Below are 25,036 nucleotides of genomic sequence, written 5' to 3' on the forward strand. Positions count from 1 at the left end.
CAAGAATCCTCATAGGAAAAAGTCCAAGAGGTCGGCCATAGGCACGTCAACCCTCTGGGTCGTAGGGTCCATCGCCACCTTGGGATAAGAATCGTCCTGCTAACCCTCATCCACACTAGCCCTGGACACGACTCGCAACACAGCCACCTTCACCCGTTGTACGACCGTTGAGTGATCCGCGGACCTGCTAGCAGCCCCCTCATAACCACTCGAGTCACCTACCACCGGCACCACAAGTGCAGGCGTGTCCCGCCCCACCAGAAAATCACTCATAGGGCAGTCTACACAGGCTAGGACCTCACTAGTCCTAGTCGCGTCGCCTAGAGTGGGCCCGCTCGAGGCACCATCCCTCTGCCCCACATCCACCTCTAGAGGGCCTAGAGCAGTAAGGATCTCGGAAGGCGGATCCGCCCCCGAGGCCTGGGCTCTAAACTGGAAACCACAAGCACTAGGCCCACAGACTCGGACAGCGGATCAAACCCAAAGGCAGGCCCCGTAGGGCCCAATTGGGCCATGAACAGTGGAAGGCCCCTGCCCACAGGGGCCTTCCCAAAAACCTCCGCATGTGGCCCAGCCAATTTGGGCCACGCGCTGACCACCGTGTGACGGGCCTGGGAACCCGTCGCACAGTTCACCGCACAAACCACGTGGGGCGCTCGTGCCCTGTGAGTCACTGGCCCGGCCGAGCCACCACTATGGCCCGTCCGACCCCGGCCCAGAGAACGGCCCACATCGAGTAGCAGCCCAGAGTTTCTGGGCCGCTTCTTGGACTGATCCGCGGGCTGGCCCACCGACCTAGCGCTCGGCCCGGCCCATTCCGACTAGCCAGCCCGCACCCCAGGCGGCCTGGTCATACCCACCAAGGGCATCGAGTCACCACGACCCACGAGCGCGTCACCGGCCGTGTCGACTCGGAAGCCCTCGTCTTGCCTACCGGAGTTCGGGGCCCCCACCACCACCGACGGGGAGCGGCGACGGGCCACCTTGGTAGGCTTTTGCCAGCCTTCTAAGTCCGGCGGGGACACCGGAGGGCTGGGAGGAGCAACCGGCGAGGAGGGCCGAGAAGGGGGCGACCCAGCTAAGGACTCGGTCGCCTTCGCTAGCTGCGGCGACCCTTTCTCCCGTGGCTGTCGGGCGTGGGATGTCACCAACCACGGGCCGTAGATCGGTCCGGTAACCCCCTCCCCCAGTGTACTCCCTCCGATTGGCGCGGGAGCCCTGAACCGGCACGCTGGCTTGAGATGCCCGATTCTTCCACATCGAATACAGAGATCCGAGATACTCTCGAAGACAAAGGGCTGCCAAAGAGCCTTCGTCCTCCCGAGGATCCAGATTCTTGGGAGGAGGGGTTCGGAGGCGTCAATCACCACCTTGACCCGAGCAAATCCTATGGCTCGCCGCTCCTCTGTGACTCCGTCCACGGCCATAGGCCGCCCTACCTTGGATGCAATTTCAAGAATGGTCGAGGTCGACCAGTACTCAGGGGAAAGCCCAGGTAGCCGGAGCCAGACCACTACGGTCTTTACTGAGAACTCCCTAGGTAGGAAGTCCGGAGTCCACGACTCCATGGCTAAGAGTTGCCCTGCCACCACCCAGGGCCCCTCCAACAGGGCACGGTCCTGGACCTCGGGCGACCGGAACCGCAGCGCAAAGTGGTCTTCGATGAGGGTAACCGCCACCACCTCCCCTGTTTTCTTCAACCGGGCAGCCACATCCTTGGCCACCCACTCGACCAGCACCCGCCGGCCGAGGCTCTGACCGATCAGAGCTAGTCCCTCCCACTCCCGGCAGGCAGCCTCGATGGGCTCCTCCGGGAGCTCGACGACCGACGAGAAGTGTTGGCTCAAACGAGCCACCTCCACCTTCGTCAGCCGGTGGGTAACCTAGGGTGCAGGTCGCACCCGGCCCACAAGTTGCTCTCCTTTCCTCCCCGAAGTCATACCTTTTCCTTAAGCTGCTACCTCCGCCCACGTCCTCGTCGTCGGCTCCGAGGTCTGCTTCGTCGTAGCTTTATCCTTTTAGCTTCAGGATGTTAAAAGAAGGGGCCAAGCCTTTGCAGCATATCACTCCAGGCCTATCTTATGGAGGATCTCTGATCACATGCCGCAAGCACTAGATCTTGTTTTGTGTTGTGATCGCTCTGGGCATACTTACGGCCGAGTGTTGTGAGACGCCGTTACACACACACAAAAAAGAGGGGTCAAGGAGGTACTTTTCACTTAATTGCCATGTTTTACTCTCTAAGAACCATTTTGTTGAAAATAATCCAGTATAAAAAATAAATTTTATATTAAATTATTATATTTGGTATGAAAAATAGATAAGGTAGATGGTAAAATAAATAATGGATTCTGTGTTTATTTTTTTGAAAAAAAAAGGTAAAACAAATACTATTTTTATTTTTTCATATTGGACTACTACGTGGAGATAATCTAAAAATATCATTTCTTGATAGAAATGCCCTCACTAATATCATACTAATATATATATTGATTAATAATTTTTACAAATAATAATTCGTTTATTAGTAAATACAAACTATTACTAAATTTAAAAATATTTATTAATTATCAATAATATAATATAGTGTTTATTAATAATTAATTTATTTTTAGTATATGTATATTAATTTAAAAGTATTTATTAATTTGTGTAGATATATTTTAATATTCAAAATAGCCAATATTGGCGGTATTTATATAAGTAGGCTATACATAGCCAATAAATGGACTAAGAAAAAAATATTATTTTTTAAATTTTTTGCTCAATGGTATTGTTGAAAATTTAACAATATCCTTATATAAAATAATATCTAATCAAATATAGTAATATTTTTCCTATGCTATTTCTGAGTATAATTTTTCACTAATCAAATATGATAAAATTTATTTTTCTCTACAATCATTTTTTTTTCAGAAAAATAATTCTAAGGAATCATTAGATAACTCCGTAATCTGAGATAATCCAAAACAAACGAACATTTAGAGGATAATTTTTGCAATGACATAGAAGACATCATATTGCTTATTTGATAATTCACATGAACTTCAAGGGTATTCTTTCTTCAAACAACTTTACCTCTTCCCATGAGGTTAAATAGTAAATAACAAATTAATATTATCTTCTCTCAAAATGAATAACTTTATTTATTAGCAACTAGCTAAAAGACATACAAGACATTAGAGAAACAAATGGGGCATTCACTAGATCATTTGATTAATGCGGAAAACGTTGATCCCTTTCATCAATCTTTGGAGTATAAAACTGGATCTCGCGTTCATTGATTGGTTGGATTGGCCTCGCATTGTTCTCTGCATTCTGAACATGGGAGAAAATGATAAATATATGCAAGGGCAGAAGTCTAAAAATGAGAAAGGAAAAATGACACATATTTTATTCCAAATAAATCATGCAGCCTAATTCAAAATACTGTTTGCTCTATTTATCCATCAAATCTAATGTCATTCTACATATGTATCAAATGGCTACAAAAGTGAATAGTAATAAACAAAAGAACCAACATTACACACAAGATAAAAATAAGGTTTTTTTTGCATGAATATCCTTCTAAAAATTTAAATTTGAGTGAATACCTTTTTAAAATTTATATTTACTTCTATATCCTCATAAAATATTATTTTTACATAAATGCCTCTAATATAACGGTTCTTCTAATACCGTTAAAAAAAACCATATTTATTTTAACTAAAAATAAAAAAATTGAAATTATATTTTTGTCTCCCATCGCGATCGTGTTATAAATGTTTCTTTTTGCACATCTACCCATTAAAGATATTTTAATCATTTTAATTTGAAACCGTTAATTTTTTAATGACGTTAGATGGGGTGGGCACATATGAAAAAGCAAGAAAAAGAAAAGGATATAATAGCAAAACAAATATCTTACGAGAATATTCATGCGAATATCAACTTTGAGAGGGTATTCATGCAAAATTCAATATTTAGGAGTATATTCATGCAAAAAATTCTACAAATAAACTCGGTGAAGTATGTGAGACACCATCTTAAATCACAAATTAGGCAAGACAATGTTTCTCATATGCTCGTCACACCAATTTTGCCTCTCAAGGTGTATCAAAAAGAGAGAACTAATGTCTGCTATTAAAACAAATGTTGCAAATAATAATGAGAAAATACCAAATGAACGATGATCTTCAAACTATAAAATTCATATGCCTGTATCCCCAAAACAAGTAAACTAGATTGCAAGCAAAGATAGCAGATAACTATTGAAAATGCTTGATATTTATCGTAAGAAGAGGTTTAGATGCCAATAGTTGTTAGCTCAGTTGGTTGGCACCTGTCCCAGTGGAGGAGGACTGCCACTCTTATTATGTATTATACATAACCCATTTATAATGATATTCATTCCAAAATTAATGTTCTGGTTTTCATTATGTTTTTCCACTTATTATAATTTGTATTCATGATTAGGCAGAGAGTAATCCCTTATCTAGGAATCATCATAGCATGTTTAGTTGCCAGAAACGAGGGATAAACTTACTTGCCCTCCCTCAAACTAGCTAAAGGCAACATAACGCATTCACTTGAGTTACAATTAATCCCAGATATAACTGTTGTAGATAGAAATACTAAAATCCAACCTGTATAAAGCTTCAGCTAATTAACATTAATAGCTATTATATGAAGAATCAGGGTAACTTACATCGTGCACAGCCTCCCTTAGCAACCTCACTTGTTCTCTTGAAACAGTTCTGACCTATAACTCACAATAAATTGTTCAGAACTACAATTATATTTCATGAGAAGTGGAATATCAAGAATTTGTATGTTAACAGATTTAAGCAGATTAATTACCTTCTTAGTAATAGTCCATACAACACCTTGAGTGCAAGGTGGGGTTGTCAGAGATCCCATGTATCTATAATACTTCCTACTTCCTATCTTTATGTCCCTTGGATCGACCATGCCTACGTTTGTCTCCTTTTCTTCGGCGTCAGCAATTTCTTTAATGTGTTCCATTAGCTGTGAAAAAGCAAGAGAGTAAGCTTTAAGCTTTTTTTTTTTTATGTGAAGGGATACCACTAACTGTAGATGAAGTTGAAAAGAAGGAATACTTCTGAAAGAAATGTGTCTGGCCGTCCAATTTTATACATGATGCCCACGACAGCATTTTTTTGGTCAGAGCTTTGGTGAACCATGTGAATCTCAAGGTCAAATCTGCAAACGGATAACACGTATTCCCTCTTTGCAATTAGCATGAGAAAAGTACTCTGTTAATTGCTTCGTAAATGAGAGCATGGATTTAGTTATGTTCTAATGTGTTCGAGATATAATTTTAGTTGATGTTTTGATTTCTGATATTCTTTTCTAAGAAAGAAATTTTCCATGCTTTTGTTCTTGAAGCCAACATAATGTATTATAAAGGCAGCAAATTTGAGTTTATATAAAGTAGCAGAAGTTTTTATGGATAAAGAAATGAAATACTATAAACTATAGTATGAAGTCATCTCGGTTTTGGTATAATGAAATATAATCGTTTCTGTTTTCTTACTACAGGGCAGAAGCTCTAACAACGATCCTTTCGCACAATTCGATCATCTCTTTTTAAACCAAAAAACAGGGAGGTTGGATATGAGGTTTAAGTGCGAGAGAGAGAGACCTCTTGCCATTAATGCTGTGTTCCGACGGAGAGTGCCAATGGCATTGCATAAGCTGGTACTCTGTTCCATTGATGCGAATCCACCCTCCTCCTTCCGCCCATTTCAACTAAATCCAAGCAACACAATATTTTTGTCAAAAGTAAAACACAAAATTAAAAAAAATAGTTTAAACTAGTAAGCTACTAAACTGGTACGTACAAAAGAATCTTTATCTGAAAAAACACAAGCTCAACTTCATGATTTCTATGAAGGAGCCCCAAACATATATGCTCTTTATTTTTTTTTTAGAAATATCATAGAGCCATCTTATTGCTCGTTCCATTGTTGAATTCCTTTCCATTGGAATATTAAGAAAATAAACAAGCTCAAAGTAGGAAAATGGAAATTTTATCATGGTGATATAAATGGTTGCAACTTGCAAGCAAGTAAAAGGCTGTACCATTATGTCATGGCCGCGATTCTTAAGCGTTGCGTTTGAGGCCTTGTAGCTCCTCTTTAGTCTCCCCAATCCAGGGAAAATCTTCACCCTCTCATGGGTCAGATCAATTGGCGACTGCATGTCTCCATTGTTACACGCAGCCCACTCCTTGTGTATCTCTCCCCAGTGATCCGGCCCATTGGGGCTTCCTTCCTCATAGCTGAACTCCTCCTCCTCTGCACCAACCACAGAGAACCGATTAAAGCTGTCAAAAACCATTTATAAGTCTCTGTTTTCATAGATAAGGGTTCCAACTCTCGTTACCAACTTCTTGAGATACAACTACGGGACTCCAAGACAGAAGGAGAACAAGGAGGATGGAAGGCAAGAAGATGAGAGCTTCGGCTTTCTTCATTTCTAACAAGCCAAAAGGCAAGTATTTTTCTATTTTTTTAAGAAGAATTCCTTTTGAAAGAGAGCCAAAAGAGTTGGTCTTCTTCTGGTGGGGGATCCCAGACACGGCATACAGAGAGAGCTAAGAGAGCATTTTATAAGCATGCAGTAGGACTAGTCAAAAAAGCAAGGAATTTGTAGCAAAAAAAAAGAGAGCAAGGAATACATTGAATGGGAACGTGGGAGCCGTTTCAAACTAGGACGGAAGCTGGTTTCCATTATTCAAAGATCGCCCTCATCTTCTTTGGTAATATTTCAAAATGGCAGTTTGGGAGCAGAGTTTTCTTCTAACTGATGATGTACGGATAGGCAGTGTTAGAGATAATACTGAATCTCTGCCACAATTATCTCCAGATGATTCTCCGGATCCTCTAGCTAATTCTGCAGTCAATACTTCCCTAATTTAAGCTGAATCTCTGCCACAATCATCTCCAGATGATTCTCCGGATCCTCCAGCTAATTCTGCAGCCAATACTTTCCTAATTATAGCTAAATCTCTGCCACAATCATCTCCAGATGATTCTCCGGATCCTCCAGCTAATTCAGCCAATACTTTTCTAATTATAGCTGATCTCACACGATTACATATGACAGTTTTGTACAGCCTAACACCGTTATTATTTTTCCTTGTAAAGCTTGTTTTCTATACATAAGCCATGTACAGCACATCTATATTAATGCAATACATTGAAGGCCTGGTATGTTTTTGTACCGCCTGTTATCTTTCATGGTATCAGAGCCTTGCAAACATCAAGTTTTGCCATTAACGTTCCTATGGCGCACTCTGATGCTACTTCCTCTCAACAACCTAATCTACCTACTTTGAATGTGAAATTGTCTGGCCCTGATGACTACCTTGGCTGGGTGGCTATGTTCCTGCCACTACTTCGAAGCCATGATCTTATTGGCATCGTTGATGGATCAAAACCAGCACCTGTGCAATTTGTTAATGATGCTGCAAAGATTGCTGGTACTATCAATCCAGAATATGCCAAATGGTATAAACTGGATCAAACTCTACTTACCTTCTTACTGTCTACTCTAGCACCATCACTGCTCTCTTCTATGTATAGATTGAATACTTCACAATCAGCCGGGAATCAAGCACTACAAGATTTGCTTCCCAATCTCGATCCAGAATCACTCACCTCAAGAAGCAATTGCAGACTCTACAGCAAGGTAACCTCCGCTGTTATGAGTATCTGACCCAGGCTAAGCTCTTTGTAGATCAACTCTCGGCTGTGGGACAGCCAGTCTCAGATGATGATATTATCTCATATGTCACAAATGGCCTGAATCCTCACTTTGCTGGATTTATTACTCTTCTGACATTCTCTCTGCGGCACCAGGCTATGAGTTTCACTGATTTCCATTCAGAATTACTTAATTATGAGATGATGCTTGATTAGCTCAGTAAACAGACAATTACTCCTGAAACTGGTCCTGTTGCATTCTATTCAAACAGGCTTAGTACTCCAATAGCTCCACGCAGGCCACGATTTCCACCACTCGCAGCACCAAAATCTAACTTTGGTCGAGCAATAACCTTGGACCAGGTAACATACCCCTCTCTGCACCTACAACTCCTTGCTGCCAGTGTAAACAGTGTGCTTGTCAAATTTGTGGGAAACTTAATCACAAGGCATTGGACTGTTACAAGCGATTTGACTATGCCTTCCAAGGAAGACATCCACCACAGGAACTTGCCTCCCTCGCTACACAGAACAATGCTCCCAGAGCCCATTTTGCTAATCAAAATGATCAGTGGTATATGGAAACAGGTGCTAACACCCATGTTACATCAAATATTGCAAATCTTGAATATCCTCAGGCTCCAAAAGGTAATACATCAATCGGTGGTGTAGGTAATACCTCTGTCTTGCCTATTAAACACATTGGCTCAACATCCATTCACACACCACATAAAACCTTCATCCTTAAAGACATTGCTCACTGTCCAGATGCCTCTACAAATTTGATTTCAATCTATAAATTTTGTGCTGATAATAATGTCCTGATTGAGTTTTCTAATCGTGGCTATGAAATTAAGGACATACAGACGGGGGTTGTTCTGCTGGTGGGACACAGTAAACATGGACTCTACCCTCTTCATCAACAACAAATCTCTCAGAATAAAGCTAAATGTCTCACTGCTCTTTTTGGAGTTAACACTTCACGAGCAATGCGGCACAAGCGACTTGGTCATCCCTCCTCTTCCAATCTCAATAAAATCTTTCAATTCCAGCATCTTCCAGTTCAAAATGTCTCTATCTCAAATCATGTCTGCGCTTCATGCCAATTAGGAAAACATCATCAACTCCCCTTTCCAGATTCAATAGGAAAGTTTACTACTCCTTTGGAATTAATCCACTCTGATGTATGGACATCTCCTGTCCTATCTCTTAGTGGATGCAAATACTATGTAATATTCATAGACGATTACAGTAGATTTTGTTGGTTGTATCCTTTATTCAATAAAGCTGATGTGTTTTTCTGTTTTGTCAAATTCAAGACCCTTGTTGAAAATCAATTCTCGAGTACCATTAAACAATTCCAAAGTGACAATGGTGGTGAATACTTGTCTAATCAATTTAAAGATTTTCTTGCAAATCATGGAATTCACCATCGTCTAACTTGTCCTCATATGTCTCAGCAAAACGGCATAGCTGAGCGTAAACATAGACATATCGTCGATACTGGCTTAACACTTCTTGTTGAATCAGGTTTATCAAAATCCTTTTGGGTTGATTCATTCCTCACTATAGTCTATCTTATAAATAGACTTCCTTCTGTCACCCTTAATCACGAAACACCTTATTTCAAACTGTTCAAATGTCATCCAGATTATCGTCCCCTAAGAGTATTTGGATGTAAGTGTTTCCCTCTTCTCAGACCATACATGCCAAATAAACTTTCTTATCGTAGCATCCCTTGTGTCTTTGTTGGTTACTGCTCTCAATAAAAGGGATACAGGTGCTATGATCTTCAATCTCGCAAAGTGTACATCTCTCGCAGTGTCATATTTGATGAGAATTGCTTCCCTGCTCGTGAGTCCAACACACATGTGTCTCCTACATCAACTCAACCTCCTAAAGATACTCATCATGCCACGCAGTTAACTCATTCAGGTACATTTCCTATACCTCTTCTACCAGATATCATACCACCTCTATCCGCCAACACCAATCCACCAACTGAGCCTACGACTTGTACCAATCAACCCAACTCACCAACTTCCTCACAAACTGAGCCTATACCTGGACCTGATAATACTAATTCTCCATCACATTCACTAAATACACCAACCTCACCCATTATTGATTTACCTAGGCCTATTACACTCACAGAACCACATCATCCTCCCCAACATCAAATCGTCACTCGATCTCGAACTGGCAATCTCAAACCAAAATCCTTCACTAATTACCATACCTACTACTCCACACGATACCCTCTAAGAGCCCTACTCACTGTCCAACTTCCACCTGAACCTCAAACCTATAACCAAGCTGCTACCAACCCTGATTGGTGTCGAGCTATGGAGTCTGAATATGGTCCCTATGTCCTCGTCCCACTAGTCACAATGTTGTTCGAAATAAATGGATTTTCGAGATCAAACAGAAGCCTGATGGAAGCATAGAAAGATTTAAGGCCAGATTAGTTGCAAAAGGCTTTGATCAACAAGATGGCATAGATTATCATGAGACCTTTAGTCCCATGGTCAAGCCTGCTACAATTCGTATTGTTCTAGCTCTTGCTGTTTCTCAACACTGGCATGTACGACAATTGGATGTTTCTAATGCTTTTCTACATGGTTTTCTAAGTGAAGAAGTATATATGGAACAACCAAAGGGTTTTATTGACTCCACTCATCCAGATTGGGTGTGCAGACTTCATCGATCAATTTATGGTTTGAAACAAGCCCCACGGGCTTGGTTTCAACGCCTTTGCTCAGCACTTACTGATCCTGGGTTTGTTTGTTCACAAGCATATCAATCCCTCTTTACTTACAAGTCTGGTGATACAACTGTTTTCATCCTAGTTTACGTTGATGACATAATAATTACTGGTAATGTTGAGGCAGCCATTCATTTCTTTATTGATAAGCTTAAGCTAGAGTTTGCAATGAAGGATCTTGGTCTGTTATCATATTTTTTGGGTGTCGAAGCAACTTGGGATGCTACTGGTCTTCAGTTGTCACAGGCCAAATACATACATGATTTACTCGACAGACTTAATCTTAGTGGAGTAAAACCTTACAATGCTCCTTGTGTCTCTGGCTCTAAATTGTCTAAGTTTGATGGTAATGTTCTTGATGATCCTTATGAATACAGACATGCAGTGGGAGCTCTTCAGTATGTTACTTTCACACATCCAGAGATAGCCTATTCTGTGAATCAACTCTGCCAGCATATGCTTGCACCAATGACAGCTCATTGGATTGCAGCAAAGCGAGTCCTTCGCTATCTCAAACATACTTCACATCATGGCCTTCACTACAAGCCCAGTTCTCTTCATCTTCAAGGGTTTTGTGACTCGGACTGGGCTGGGGATCCTGATGATTGCAGATCAACTAGTGGCTATGGCATCTTTTTGGGGGACAATCTTATTTTCTGGTCCTCGAAAAAGTATCTAAATCCAGCACTGAGGCTGAATATCGATCTATGGCCATTACTACTTCTGAATTATACTGGCTACGCATGGTGCTTCGTAACCTTAATGTTACTCTTTCCTCTCCTCCAGTTTTGTGGTGTGATAATTCGAGTGCTCTTGCTCTAGCTTCCAACCCTGTGTTCCATGCTCGAACAAAACATATTGAGACAGATTATCATTATGTTCGAGAGAAGGTGACTATTGGTGATCTTGTTCTTCGCTATATCAACACCACTGAACAACTAGCAGAAATCTTCACTAAGGGTCACACAACTACTCGTTTTCTTCAGCTTCGGTCCAAACTGTATGTCTCTCCGCCCCTCAGTTTGTGGGAGGGTGTTAGAGATAATATTGAATCTCTGCCACAATCATCTCCAGATGATTCTCCGGATCCTCTAGCTAATTCTGCAGTCAATACTTCCCTAATTTAAGCCGAATCTCTGCCACAATCATCTCCAGATGATTCTCCGGATCCTCCAGCTAATTCAGCCAATACTTTCCTAATTATAGCTGATCTCACACGATTACATATGACAGTTTTGTACAGCCTAACACCCTTATTATTTTTCCTTGTAAAGCTTGTTTTCTATCCATAAACCATGTACAGCACATCTATATTAATGCAATACATTGAAGGCCAGGTATGTTTTTGTACCGCCTGTTATCTTTCAGAGATGATTGTGGCAGAGATTCAGTATTATCTCTAACAGGCAGAGGCTGATGTAAGGGACCGCCAGGGTAGGTGTCGTATGCAGTTTCCCATCTGAATTTAAAAAATCTTTCGATCAACATTTTGAAAAAAAGTATCAGTGTGCTTGACAAGTAATGAATCACATTCTCGGTTAAAAGTCTGATTCGGAGGTGCAACAAGCTGTACAGCTAAAAACTCGAGTTCAACTTAATTTAAAATATTTAAACTCAAAATTTGATTCAAAATCGATCAAATTTTAATGTCCAAGTCCCAACTCGGCTCAATTAAAAAAAAAAAAACAATACTCGAGATTGAATTTATTCGATTTTGAAAATCAACCGAGCCATACTCGAGTTCAAGTTTAAATTCAAATTCAAACCTAGATCCTAATTAAAAAACATAATTAAAATAAAAATATAAAATAATATTATATTTTAAAATATAAAATTAATAATATATAGTATTTATATTCTTCGCTCTTAGCTTTTGGAAATGAGCTGAGCTTTTCTTGTTGCCTTTTTGGGTTTTAATTTATTTTCGATCTTGTTGGCAGCTGGGTTTTCAAGGAGCTAGCATTTGATGGATTCGAAAAGGAAGAAGATGAAGACCAAAATAATGATGAAGATGAAGATGAAGATGAAGGCTGAGGGATGCTTCTATTTTTACTATAATTTTTAATTTGTAACTTGTAACTATGCTTCCTATATTATTCCTATTATAATTTGTTAAAGAAAATCAATAAATTGAGTATTTGTTGTTGTTCCTGCATTATTTCTTTTCTATTTTTATTTTTATTTTTATCTATCTTTTGCTATTACAAGAATCAGAGTAAAAAAGAATCAGTAAAGCAGAATCAAAAGCAGAACGGATTCTTGTTAGTCTATCTCTACATATTTTTTTCTTACAAAAAAATAATTAGATTTTTTATTTTTTTAAAAATAATTATAACGATGATTTAAAGTGTCGTTAGAATAAGTATTGCCGATGCTTTAAAACATCGGCAAAGCCTCTATTTTTGCCGATGCTTTTGAAAAGCGTTGGCAATTTAGAGCGTCGGCAATTTAGTTCTCCACTCAAATATAGACAACGCTTTGGCGATATTTTTAAAAACGTCGGAAATAAAATTACCGACACTTATAAGCATCGGTAAAGACCATAAAAAGCATAGCCAAAGCTTCTTTTTCTTGTAGTGCAGATTCATGGATACTATGATTTGTATGTGTTTAGTTGTAACATAGTTCTGCAGCACAGAGGGGTAATTCACTAGTTATATATTCAAGCGGTAGCTGTGCATATAAACCAGAAAAGGGCAAATATATATATAAAAAGAAACAAAAACAAAAAAGGAATATGGGATACAAGGAGAAAAACAGCCTGTAACTATCACGTGCTTGTAGGAAGAATGTAGAGACCAAGTTAAATTCTGAGGAGACCTTTCGGTTTCTTCAACTCCTATATACATAGCATTAGTTAATTTTGATGGGCATTAAAATACATTATTTATGTTGAAGAAAGCAGCGACATTGAGACGAAGACATCACTAATCTGCTCACAATGCCTTGCTGAAGATGTCAACAAAAAACATCTGACCCCACGTTTTATGAGAACGAAAAATTGTTCAAATGGGTGAAACATGCACGATTCATCCTTATAGGTCTAATAAGTAGTCAAGTAGGTCTAGAATTGAACATTTTTTTGGATCATTTGCTCAATCTTTGTTTTGTCATGCACAAGAAAAGTGATTTCGGGGATAATCAGTTTGATATTTTGCATGTCCTTGCTGCACAAAGTAGATCTGTTAATTTGATATCCTCCCATCCATTTATTTAGTGATCTTTGTCCAATGTTCTAAATGCGCCCGAGCATGATATTGGCTGGTTTTTTCCAAGTGTTATTAACGGATTCCAAATCACTAAAACTGATAAGATGAAATTCTAAGGGCACGATGCCACTGCAATTAGTATCTTTTAGACAATTCTGACTTTGACCTAGCAAAACAAATTCATACATAACTACCGAGAAAACCACTTCCACTCAAATATAAGTTTCCAGGGATTCTTTTGGGAAACTTGTAGAAAAAAAAAAACAAGGACTGAACGTACAAAACTTTTAAAAAAATTAGATTCCTAACGTGGCCCCCCCCCCCCCCCCCCGCCGGCCCGAAAAGACCGGGCCCATCCACCATTTACGATCGTGCCAAGGGCACGATCGTGGGAGGAGAAACACCACAAAAAAAGGGGAGGGGGAGAGCGGCGGCATCCGGGGAGAAGTTGGTCGCCGGAGGGGTTGATGCTGGAGAGGAGACAAGCGTCGAGATCCGGCCGGCCGCGGAGGAAGACCACTTCCCTTCGCCGAAGATTCCGACGGATGAAGAAGCGTGGATCCGAGGGAAGTTGCTCACGGTTCCTCCTCCGATTTCTCCCCGGAAGGATCGCCGGAACGCCCCGCCGGACCGAGGTAATCCTTCCTTTGTGTTTTATTTCCTGGATTTTGGGTGGCATGGGTGAAGAGTTGGTCGGTGAATCGTCGGAGAAGAGCCCGAATTAGGGTACCCCAGTTTCGGCCTCTTTTTTCCAATTTTTGGCTGCCGCCGGCCGCCGGGATTGGCCGAGAACCATGGCATTGTGGTCGGTCGGGACTGCGAGAGAATTATTTTGGGATTTCTAGGGTTTATTGGAGAAGGGGAGAGATGGATCCGGGGTCTTCTTCCTCGAGACTCCATCTCCTCTTTCCTTCCCCTTTCCCTCACGTCGGCGGCAGCGACGGCAGCAGGCCACCGGCGGCGATGATCGTGGCCACGGGGGTTGCTGTCGAGTGGGAGCCGAGCCATTGCTACAGTGGATTTCGGCTGATGATGGAGAAAGGGGGGGACCCCTTTTGCGGGTTCATGGGAGGAATCTCTTGGCCGGCCACCATCACCGGCGACTGCAAAAGTGGCGGCCGACGATGGTTCGGCCAGTGGTGTTGTTGGGTTGGGGAAGGAGAGGGCACAGCCACCATGGTTGTTGCCCTTGGATCAAAAAGAATTTGAGGGAGGGAGATGTATTCCCAACCATGAAGAGGGACGGATCATCCCTTTCTTTTGGTCTCTTCATCGGGACCGGCCATCATCGCCGACATGGCAGCGGCCACGGCTGGCGACGACATAGACCGGTGGTACAAGGGTGAGAGTCGGGCCACCCCGACTGCCCTAGATTTGGAGGGATTGAGATGTTTGGGGACCTGGTGATGGACCCCATAGTAGATGTGAATTATGGGTTAGAATATTTAAATATTAAATAATTTAGTTGTGATTTATAATTGATGTTGTAGAGGAAGAGTCAGCGGAGCCAGGAGATTTTGATCAGGGGACTCAGCACCCCAGCGAGTAGGTTGTGACTCGGATCCGTGATTGAGTCAGTCTATAATTTCGGTAAGAATCCCTACATCTGAGCACTTTTATTTATGCATATATTGGATTTATCGTTGGATATATTTTATCAGTATGTTGCTATTGGTTTTTGAGCTTGTATGACACTATGAGGTATGCATTTTGTTTATTATGAAAGTATTGGAATAATTAAATTGGGAAGGATAACATATTTTTGAGAATTATGAAAATATGTGACGTGATTGAAATGTGATTAAACATGTAAAACTAGATATGTAAAATGGGTTGGACTAACCTTGTCATGAGATAGCTTCTACGAGCTTATGCGTAGAATAGCTGCCACGAGCTTATGCGTGGGATAGCCTCTACGAGCTTATGCGTATGATAGCCTCCACGGGCTTACGCGTGGGATAGCCTCTACAAGCTTATGCGTAGGATAGCCTCCACGGGCTTACGCATGGGATAGCTGCCACGAACTTATGCGTGGGATTTGTGCAGTCTTGGACTGGGTCATGAACTTGGTTAGTCCAACGCCAGAAGTGAAAAGTCTGAAGACTTGGGAATCAGAGTATAACGTGAATGGATCACATAATGTGAAAAAGGATTTATGTATACAAAATGGTTATGTATATATTTGTTATTTGTTGAGCCTTTGAAATGATGAAATGACGTTTATTTTGATGCTTTGATTATTTTATGATTATTACTGTGTGTGGCTGTTGGGATTCTTACTGGGCTGGAAAAGCTCATACTACATTTACTTTCTTTTTCAGAGGTACTGGATTTGTAGAGACCATTGGATGAGACGAGAAATAAGATCAGCATGGAGTCTGATTGCTGGATAGATAGGAGTTAATCTATCTTTTATTTATGGACATTTGAAATTATGTAATAAATCAGTACATTTTAGTTGGATTTGATTGAATTACATTAATCTTTGATTTTGGCATATATGTGAATATTGTACCTTTTAGGCCTTGCATGATCTTTAGGATACTGCTCTAGGGCTCATGCGGCCGGTCGCGTGCCGGACCCGGGAGTTGGGTTCGGGGCGTGACAGAGTGGTATCAGAGCTTAAGGTTAAGATATCCTAAGGTTCAGGTTCAGGTGAGTGTGAGTAGGAAATTATGATAGAAAAACTATCAGAGACTTGGTTTATAATCACTTAAGATTGTAACAAGAATGATATTATAATCTAATGTTTAAGACCACTAGGGACTGTGGCCTTAGTGGCATCAGAGTTTGAGGTTTAAGATCATTGAAAATTGTGACAAATTGGAATCTGAGCATATATTTAAGATCACTAGGGATTGTGACAGAAATGTATCATAGCTTAAGGTTACGATCATTTGGGACATGATAATTAAATTCAATGCTTAAGGTGTGAGATCACTGGGCAATGTGATAAAATATATGCATCGGTTTGTGTTCGATGCATACAGAAGGAAAGTATAAATTGTTTTTGATCATGATACGAGAGGTTTGACCTAAGATAAGTGTAGGTCAACAATGGCATATCGAGTATACCATGTTCAGATATTATTTAAATGATTTGAAAGTTCAAATTTGATGTGGGTTTTGATGTGATCATACTTTTGGTTTTGCTGCTAATTATTAGAGTGGGATTTGTACGTTGATTTAATATTGGAGTAAGCTAAGGAGATTTCATAATATTGAAAGGAACGTTCTTTGAAGTTGAAAATGTATGTGGATTATATCTGGTGTTGGCATGTTGGATATTGCAAATAGGTCTATTTTCTATGGATGTATTTGATTATTTTGAGGCCATAGAGTATGCATATTGATGGGAGAATTCTAATTATTTGAATTCTCATGTTTGGATTGGGCTACTGGATTTTACTTATAATTGTAGAAGACTATTTGATGTGTTAATTTAAAACTCAAGCCTAGGTTTAAGATTTGAGCAGGGATCTTTTGTCATTGTTGATGAAGCCACTAATAAATGTCATATTGAGTAGAGACTTCGGTCATGAGATGCTTACATGAATTATCATATATAGCATTACTGATGGATGTTAAGAATCTTGGTGAAGGAAGATCTGGAGATCGATCGAGTTAAATTCTAATCATAGTGTATTGGCTCAATGACTTCTAACCCATTGAATTTGAAGTAAATTCTGTTGGAAGGAAAATCAATGTAGATCTTCTAATTAAATTGCTAAGGGAATACAAGAATTACCCCCCTTTAAATTAAACTTAGATATTTTGGATTCTAAGAAGGTTGTGGAGATCACATAGTGACCTTAAACTTGGCTAAAGGATCGGGGGTTAGTTATGGTATGTACACTCTATATAAATTGAGGACAAAAAGATCTAGAGGTTTTGCTCTAGTTCTACTTGGAACTTTGAAATTTGGAGTTTTTTAGTCTCAATGCAAAGTGATACTTTAGTCAGAAATCATTTTGTGACTTTAGAGAATTAAATGAATTAAATCAGAGAGTGCAGCGGAAGTGTGGTGGTTTGACTTATTTTGAAACTGGTTAAGATCATTAATATTTGATCTAAAAGGCATTATGATGAAATACTTGAGTTAGTTTCAGGAGAATGTTGTTGATTCTATGGATGATCTAAAGGTAGCTATGTAATTCTCACTAGTGGATTCTTCTATTGTTGACAACTTTTGGGAGAATCTTGGGCATGTTAAATTTAGCATTTACGGATGATGATTCTTTGGTTGGTCTTAGACTTGGAATGTTTTAACATAGATCTCTTATTTGTTGGAATGATGTGGGAGAAAGAAAAGAAAAATGATTATAGAATATTAAGAGCATTTGATACTAAAGATTTCTCCTATTTCTGTCAAGCCAATTATGATCTCTGGGTAGAATTAAGAGAAATTAATTTCTTTGGGATATAATTATGGCATTTTAATCCAAGGTTGGGAGTTTGAAATTCTTTTGAAGGAGATCAAAAAAAAAAACTTACTACGTGTGGTAAATAGAAAGGATCAAGTTTCGAGATGCTGTAATTTTTGTATGTCAAAATCTTGTGAGTAGGTACTCCGAGAGGAAGACTATTTGAAATATCGGGAATGATATAATGGATGCATATTTTTAAAGTTTGAGGCTTCAAGTAAGTTAATTTCGAGGACAAAATTTTTTAAAGGGGGAGAGTATGTAATACCCCCCCCAAAAAAAAAGGGGTGGACGGGCCTGCCCGAAAAGACCGGGCCCATCCACCATTTACGATCGTGCCTAGGGCACGATCGTGGGAGGAGAAACACCACAAAAAAAGGGGAGGGGGAGAGCGGCGGCGGCGGCGGCAGCGTCCGGGGAGAGGTTGGTCGCCGGAGGGGTTGATGCCGGAGAGGAGACAAGCGTCGAGATCCGGCCGGCCACAGAGGAAGACCACTTCCCTTCGCCGAAGATTCCGACGGGTGAAGAAGCGCGGATCCGAGGGGAGTTGCTCATGGTTCCTCCTCCGATTTCTCGCCGAAAGGATCGCCGGAACGCCCCGCCGGACCGAGGTAATCCTTCCTTTGTGTTTTATTTCCTGGATTTTGGGTGGCATGGGTGAACAGTTGGCCGGTGAATCGTCGGAGAAGAGCCCGAAACAGGGTACCCCTGTTTCGGCCTCTTCTTTCCAATTTTTGGCTGCCGCCGGCCGCCGGGATTGGCCGAGAACCATGGCATTGTGGTCGGTCGGGACTGTGAGAGAATTATTTTGGGATTTCTAGGGTTTATTGGAGAAGGGGAGAGATGGATCCGGGGTCTTCTTCCTCGAGACTCCATCTCCTCTTTCCTTCCCCTTTCCCTCACGTCGGCGGCAGCGATGGCAGCAGGCCACCGGCGGCGACGGCGACGACGATCGTGGCCACGGGGGTTGCTGTCGGGTGGGGGCCGAGCCACTGCTACAGTGGATTTCGGCTGATGATGGAGAAAGGGGGGACCTCTTTTGCGGGTTCATGGGAGGAAGAAGAGGAGATCTCTTCTTCCCCTTTCTCTTGGCCAGCCACCATCACCGGCGACTGCAAAAGTGGCTGCCGACGATGGTTCGGCTAGTGGTGTTGTCGGGTTGGGGAAGGAGAGGGCACAGCCACCATGGTTGTTGCCCTTGGATCAAAAAGAATTTGAGGGAGGGAGATGTATTTCCAACCATGAAGAGGGAGGGATCATCCCTTTCTTTTGGTCTCTTCACCGGGACCGGCCATCATCGCCGGCATGGCAGTGGCCACAGCTGGCGACGATATAGACCGGTGGTACAAGGGTGGGAGTCGGGCCACCCCGACTGCCCTAGATTTGGAGGGATTGAGATGTTTGGAGACCTGGTGATGGACCCCATAGTAGATGTGAATTATGGATTAGAATATTTAAATATTAAATAATTTAGTTGTGATTTATAATTGATGTTGTAGAGGAAGAGTCAGCGGAGTCAGGAGATTTTGATCAGGGGACTCAGCACCCCAGCGAGTAGGTTGTGACTCGGATCCGTGATTGAGTCAGTCTACAATTTCGGTAAGAATCCCTACATCTGAGCACTTTTATTTATGCATATATTAGATTTATCGTTGGATATATTTTATCAGTATGTTGCTATTGGTTTTTGAGCTTGTATGACACTATGAGGTGTGCATTTTGTTTATTATGAAAGTATTGGAATAATTAAATTGGGAAGGATAACATATTTTTGAGAAATTATAAAAATATGTGACGTGATTGAAATGTGATTAAACATGTAAAACTAGACATGTAAAATGGGTTGGACTAACCTTGTCATGAGATAGCCTCTACGAGCTTATGCATAGGATAGCCTCCACGGGCTTACGCGTTGGATAGCCTCTATGAGCTTATGCGTAGGATAGCCTCCACGGGCTTACGCGTGGGATAGCTGCTACGAGCTTATGCGTGGGATTTGTGCAGTCTTGGACTGGGTCATGAACTCGGTTAGTCCAACGCCAGAAGTGAAAAGCCTGAAGACTTGGGAATCAGAGTATAACGTGAATGGATCACATAATGTGAATAATGATTTATGTATACAAAATGGTTATGTATATATTTGTTATTTGTTGAGCCTTTGAAATGATGAAATGACGTTTATTTTGATGCTTTGATTATTTTATGATTATTATTGTGTGCGGCTGTTGGGATTCTTACTGGGCTGGAAAAGCTCATACTACATTTACTTTCTTTTTCAGAGGCACTGGATTTGGAGAGACCATTGGGTGGGACGAGAAATAAGATCAACATGGAGTCTGATTGCTGGATAGATAGGAGTTAATCTATCTTTTATTTATGGACATTTGAAATTATGTAATAAATCAGTACATTTTAGTTGGATTTGATTGAATTACATTAATCTTTGATTTTGGCATATATGTGAATATTGTACCTTTTAGGCCTTGCATGATCTTTAGTGTACTGCTCTAGGGCTCATGCGGCCGGTCGCGTGCCGGACCCGGGAGTTGGGTTCGGGGCGTGACATAAATGGAATGCATATGCAGTCCCACATCATTTACTCCACCCCCCTACTTAAAGATTTAAACACTATTGTTTGAAACAAGGGAGAAAAGGGATGAGAAAAATTTTAAATATAGGTGTATCACCTAATTGATGCCAACTTGAAAAATCATCATTAATCCACTTAAAACAAATTCCTGGGTGTTCTCTTTTTGGTTTTCATGCATTTTTCTACGTATTTTTCGAAATATATTTTAGTTATTTGTAATTACGTTTCCTTTTCCTGGCATTAGGATCCTTTTCCAACCATCATTTCCTGTTTCTTGCTTTTGTATTGTTTCAGTATTAGCTTCCCTCAATGGCACAAAATTGGAGAAATGCAATTGCACCATAATCAACAGCAGAGTATATACAACTTATCTTGCACAATTAGGCTCTTGCAGACATTAAGAGTTTGCAGTACCAACAGCTAAAACACATATTTTTTTCAAAAGAAAGCCAAAAAAAAAGGTTACAACACATATACATGCATGCAAGCACAATATCCTTGAACTGCACTGAAGGGCATTATATATAAATACAAATACTGAAGCAAACCACAAACTGCAACTAGTTTCTTCAAGCATGTAACCTCAATCATAAAGCTGCATAAATTATTTGTGATTACTGTGGCAGAGCAGCCACTTCAAGAAACTAGATTTGCGGCATAAGTTTTCCCTATCAAAATATTTCATATGTTCTTCCTGGGCCCGTGGCTTGTAAAGAAAAATTGCGCGCCCATTGATCGGTTGGACCGGCCTCGCATTATTTTCCTACATGATATGTCGCAGATCACACATGTCAAACACTCTTTGTTATGATCCAATTCACATAATAGATCGCTTACAAATATCAAACAATTAATTCTAAATCCTTGAATTATCCATTCAGTAAACCATACATTTCTTGATCAACCAACTAGTCATCTTACCCTGGGTAAAGCGCTCCTTAGCTTGCGCACTTGCCCTTTCGAGACAAATCTCACCTAATCCATGATAAAATGATTCATAAGATCGAAACATTGACGAAGAGACAAGCCATGTAAGTTTGGTTATGAGGTCATACCTCCTGAATTAGGCTCCATATGACACCTTCAGTGCAAGGTGGAGTGGTTAGAGAGCCCATGTATCTATAATAAGGGGCTCCAATCTCTATCACTGGTGGTGGTACAAGTCCCGCAGGCACCACATCATTTGTCACCAGTATTGCTATAAACTTCATCAGCTGCGTCAATAAGATAAAACCATATATATTAGTTGGAGAAAGAGATGGAAGCAGGAAGGAAGTTCTTTGTGGAATCAAACCTTAAAGAGGAAAGGATCTGGTGGGCCAAACTGGTACATAATACTGATAACTGCTATGTCTCCATCTGAACTTCTGTGGACCATATGTAATTCCAGCGGGTATCTGCAGGCACCATTCATTTTGTTTTTGAGATTCATCATCCTAAGTCCCTCTGCCAGGTAACTAGATGTTTGTCGAGATTTAGGTCTTGGGTTCAAAAATATAAAATACTGAGATTTAGGGCAACACCTTTCTCCAAGAAGTTTGTGCTCGGAAGGTAAGTGCCATTGACATTGCTCCAGAACATAGGCCTTGCCGTCGATTGAAAGAGAACCTGCACCTTCTGTCCAATTGACCTAGAAGCATAAATGATGAAAAGAAGAATTAGTACTCGGTTGCAGAAAGAAGAAGAGAAACACAGAATAGCTGAATCATAAATTTCTCACCATTATAACATGGCTGCTTTTCTGCATAATTGCATGAGAGATGTCATAGCTTGTTATCAAGCTCCCTATACTTTGATTAACCTGAATGTTGTCAGAGTTGACATCTATTGGTGATTGCTCTTTTCCATCTTTACACTCTGCCCAATTTTCATTTAAATCCTTCACTTCTAACACATAATAGATCAAATCCATAAGTTTGCTCCATTAAAGTTTGCACTAAAAGACAAAATGTATATGGTTTGATGTACACATTCAATGAGAATGACAATGCCAGTGGCCATTGTTTTGCCTGAGAAGTAAGGTTACCCTCATTTGATAGATCTTTTTATTGTTAAATACCATGTAACTTAAATTCTTTTTTTTTTTTTTGATGCAAGGATGTCTCTTCTATCTTGACAAATATAGTTGGTAATGAAGTCTCTCAAATTGCATCTATGTGCCATAAGCTATGTCGTCAGCCACAACTTGATAATATATGTTTTAATGAACTAGTTTCTTGCAACATGTTAAAGTCAAGCATGGCTCTAGGTCTTGCCTGCAACCACAAACCTTGATTCAAACTGCTTCTGCGACCCCAACCCATCTTGCTCTTGTTCCGAGAGTGTGCTTACTCCAATCTCATGGAGCCCATGTCCAGCTCCTTTTGTTTGGAGAAGTCCAGGATCTATCCTTTTATAACCTTGGTTGGATATCCAAGGGAGAAGTATCATTTTGGATGCAGTTGGAGGAAAGACTCAGAGGATTGGCAGCGGAAACAATGCCATTTTGAAGAATTTTCACATACATTAATTATTTTTCCTTTATCTCTCTTCCATCTCCCTCTTGCCCCCATGTTTATTATCTTTTTTTAAAAAAATATAATATAATTATCAATATTATAATGTATAATATAATCATTTGTTTTGAAAAGGAAGACAAGCAAATAATTTATATCAATTCTTTATCAAGATTTCAAATCTCACGTGAAGATAGAATCTTTTGAAAAACTCAATTTTTTTTTTTTCTATTCTCTATGCTAACTAACTTGTCTTTAATTTTATCTAGCAAAGTTAATTTTCCTCTATCCCTATCTCAATAATTTTATTCGCCTCCAATGTCTATTCCCATTTTTAATTTTATTTTCAATTTATTTAACATCATTTGTTATTTTATTTAATATTTTATTCTTTATTTGAAATTATGATTTTTATTATTTTATCTATTTTGCTATTAAACGAATATGCTAGTAGGAATAAATGAGCTGATAGGTTCATCAATATAACTATTAGAGATCTTCTTCCAAGTACATGATGCATGAAATTTATGCAATAAGATCTTTCTTTACTTTTTTTTTCTTTTTAATTTTCCATTTTAATGCCTCACATCATATGTCGCGAACGTAATGGATCTGATGATCATTAGATAGTCCAGTAATTTGCGGCAGCATGCCCTGTACATCATTAGCCGAGAATCTATGTAATTAAATATTTTAAGAAAATAACACTGCGAATCCCACCGTCCTGAAATAGACCTAAGGCCTCCTCCTCATCATCAAGGTGAGTGATGCAAACTAGCTAAGGTAAATACAACACTAGCCTGAGAAAATCATGTGATGGCTACGCAATCTGCCACAAATTGATGGCGTGTGAGATGTCCAATCAAATTTTCCATTAAACAATGAGTCTAAAATTTTTTATTTTTCGAAGAATGTGTTTTTTATATTAGATATTGTCTTCTTATTAAATATATATGAGAAATTCATAGAATACAGGTGGAATATTGTCACGAGCCGGATACCCCTTCTTGGAACCCGTGCGGAAACCAGGTTACGTACATATGGTGCAGGTGAGTGCGGCCAATCACTTTGTATAAGAATTAAATAGTCCTTATGCAAGGTTGTATGGATTTCTTTATTCCAAATTATGGTGGAAGCGCCATTCGCTTGTGCCAAAGGCTAGAGGTCATACTTTCCATGGTTGATAGTACAGACACCCAACCTCCGCCCAGTGGAGAGGGAAAGCACATATCTTTTTCCCCCTTTTTTTTCTGGAGAAACCAAGCACTAGGATTCTTGAAGTCATGCATATTTCATCTGAACTTTTTTAAGCCTAAAATTATGTGCAGATAGTGAGATATTTGAACATACTTGCATAGCTAGTCTCAAGAGAAGACTTACCATGAATTGCTTCAGATGCGGAGGGACTTGTTTGAGAGATGAAGAGGGCAAGGCAAGCACACAAGAATAAGAAGAAAGGTGGTCCTGGCTTCCTCATGTTTTGGATGGTCGAGTGGATGGAAACCTGGAAACCCCAAGCGTCTCGGGATGCCCTTGGTTCCATGGAAGTCCCCTGCATGGGCTGCTCCGTTCTTATAGAGAGAGAGAGAGAGAGAGAGAAATGGAAGTATATGATCTGCATGTGGAAAAGACGGACAAAAGTAGGCAGAAAGCTAGTCCAAACGGCCCGCATGAATGCCACGCATACCACGCCTGCTGTCTTATTGTTCTAATAATACGAAGGAAGCTGCATCTAATACACCACGCAATCTTCATACTAATGCACCACGTAAACTATTCTCGAACAGTCTTACAGGCAGGGCCGGCTCGAGCCTTAGGCGACTGAGGCGGTCGCCTAAGGCCCCC

The 25,036-nt window shown here is 40.4% G+C and overlaps 1 protein-coding gene across 6 annotated transcripts; it reads right to left on the bottom strand.

Moving 5' to 3' along the window:
- Positions 1-3,117: 3,117 nt before the first annotated feature.
- On the bottom strand, positions 3,118-24,825 carry LOC120104434 (alpha carbonic anhydrase 7-like). Of its 6 annotated transcripts, XM_088718139.1 has the most exons (8): positions 21,752-21,904; positions 21,618-21,671; positions 6,085-6,299; positions 5,645-5,751; positions 5,100-5,202; positions 4,840-5,007; positions 4,688-4,741; positions 3,118-3,318 (listed from the first exon to the last, which is right to left on the bottom strand). In XM_088718139.1, exons 1-8 carry the CDS (start codon positions 21,768-21,770, stop codon positions 3,217-3,219), a joined length of 822 nt encoding a protein of 273 aa, XP_088574265.1. In that variant the 5' UTR covers positions 21,771-21,904; the 3' UTR covers positions 3,118-3,216. The 6 variants fall into 6 exon arrangements, with proteins under 6 accessions (XP_088574265.1, XP_088574264.1, XP_088574262.2 ...); XM_088718138.2 differs by lacking the exons at positions 21,618-21,671; positions 21,752-21,904 and adding an exon at positions 6,388-12,165; XM_088718136.2 differs by lacking the exons at positions 3,118-3,318; positions 4,688-4,741; positions 4,840-5,007; ... (1 more) ...; positions 5,645-5,751; positions 6,085-6,299 and adding exons at positions 21,031-21,459; positions 21,991-22,093; positions 22,220-22,326; positions 22,417-22,553; positions 24,572-24,825 and having other exon boundaries at positions 21,752-21,910.
- Positions 24,826-25,036: the final 211 nt, after the last annotated feature.

This window comes from Phoenix dactylifera, chromosome 3 (genome assembly GCF_051530095.1).
Source record: "Phoenix dactylifera cultivar Ajwa chromosome 3, Ajwa_hap1_PhDact_Kaust_v1.1, whole genome shotgun sequence".
NCBI classification, from domain to species: domain Eukaryota; kingdom Viridiplantae; phylum Streptophyta; class Magnoliopsida; order Arecales; family Arecaceae; genus Phoenix; species Phoenix dactylifera.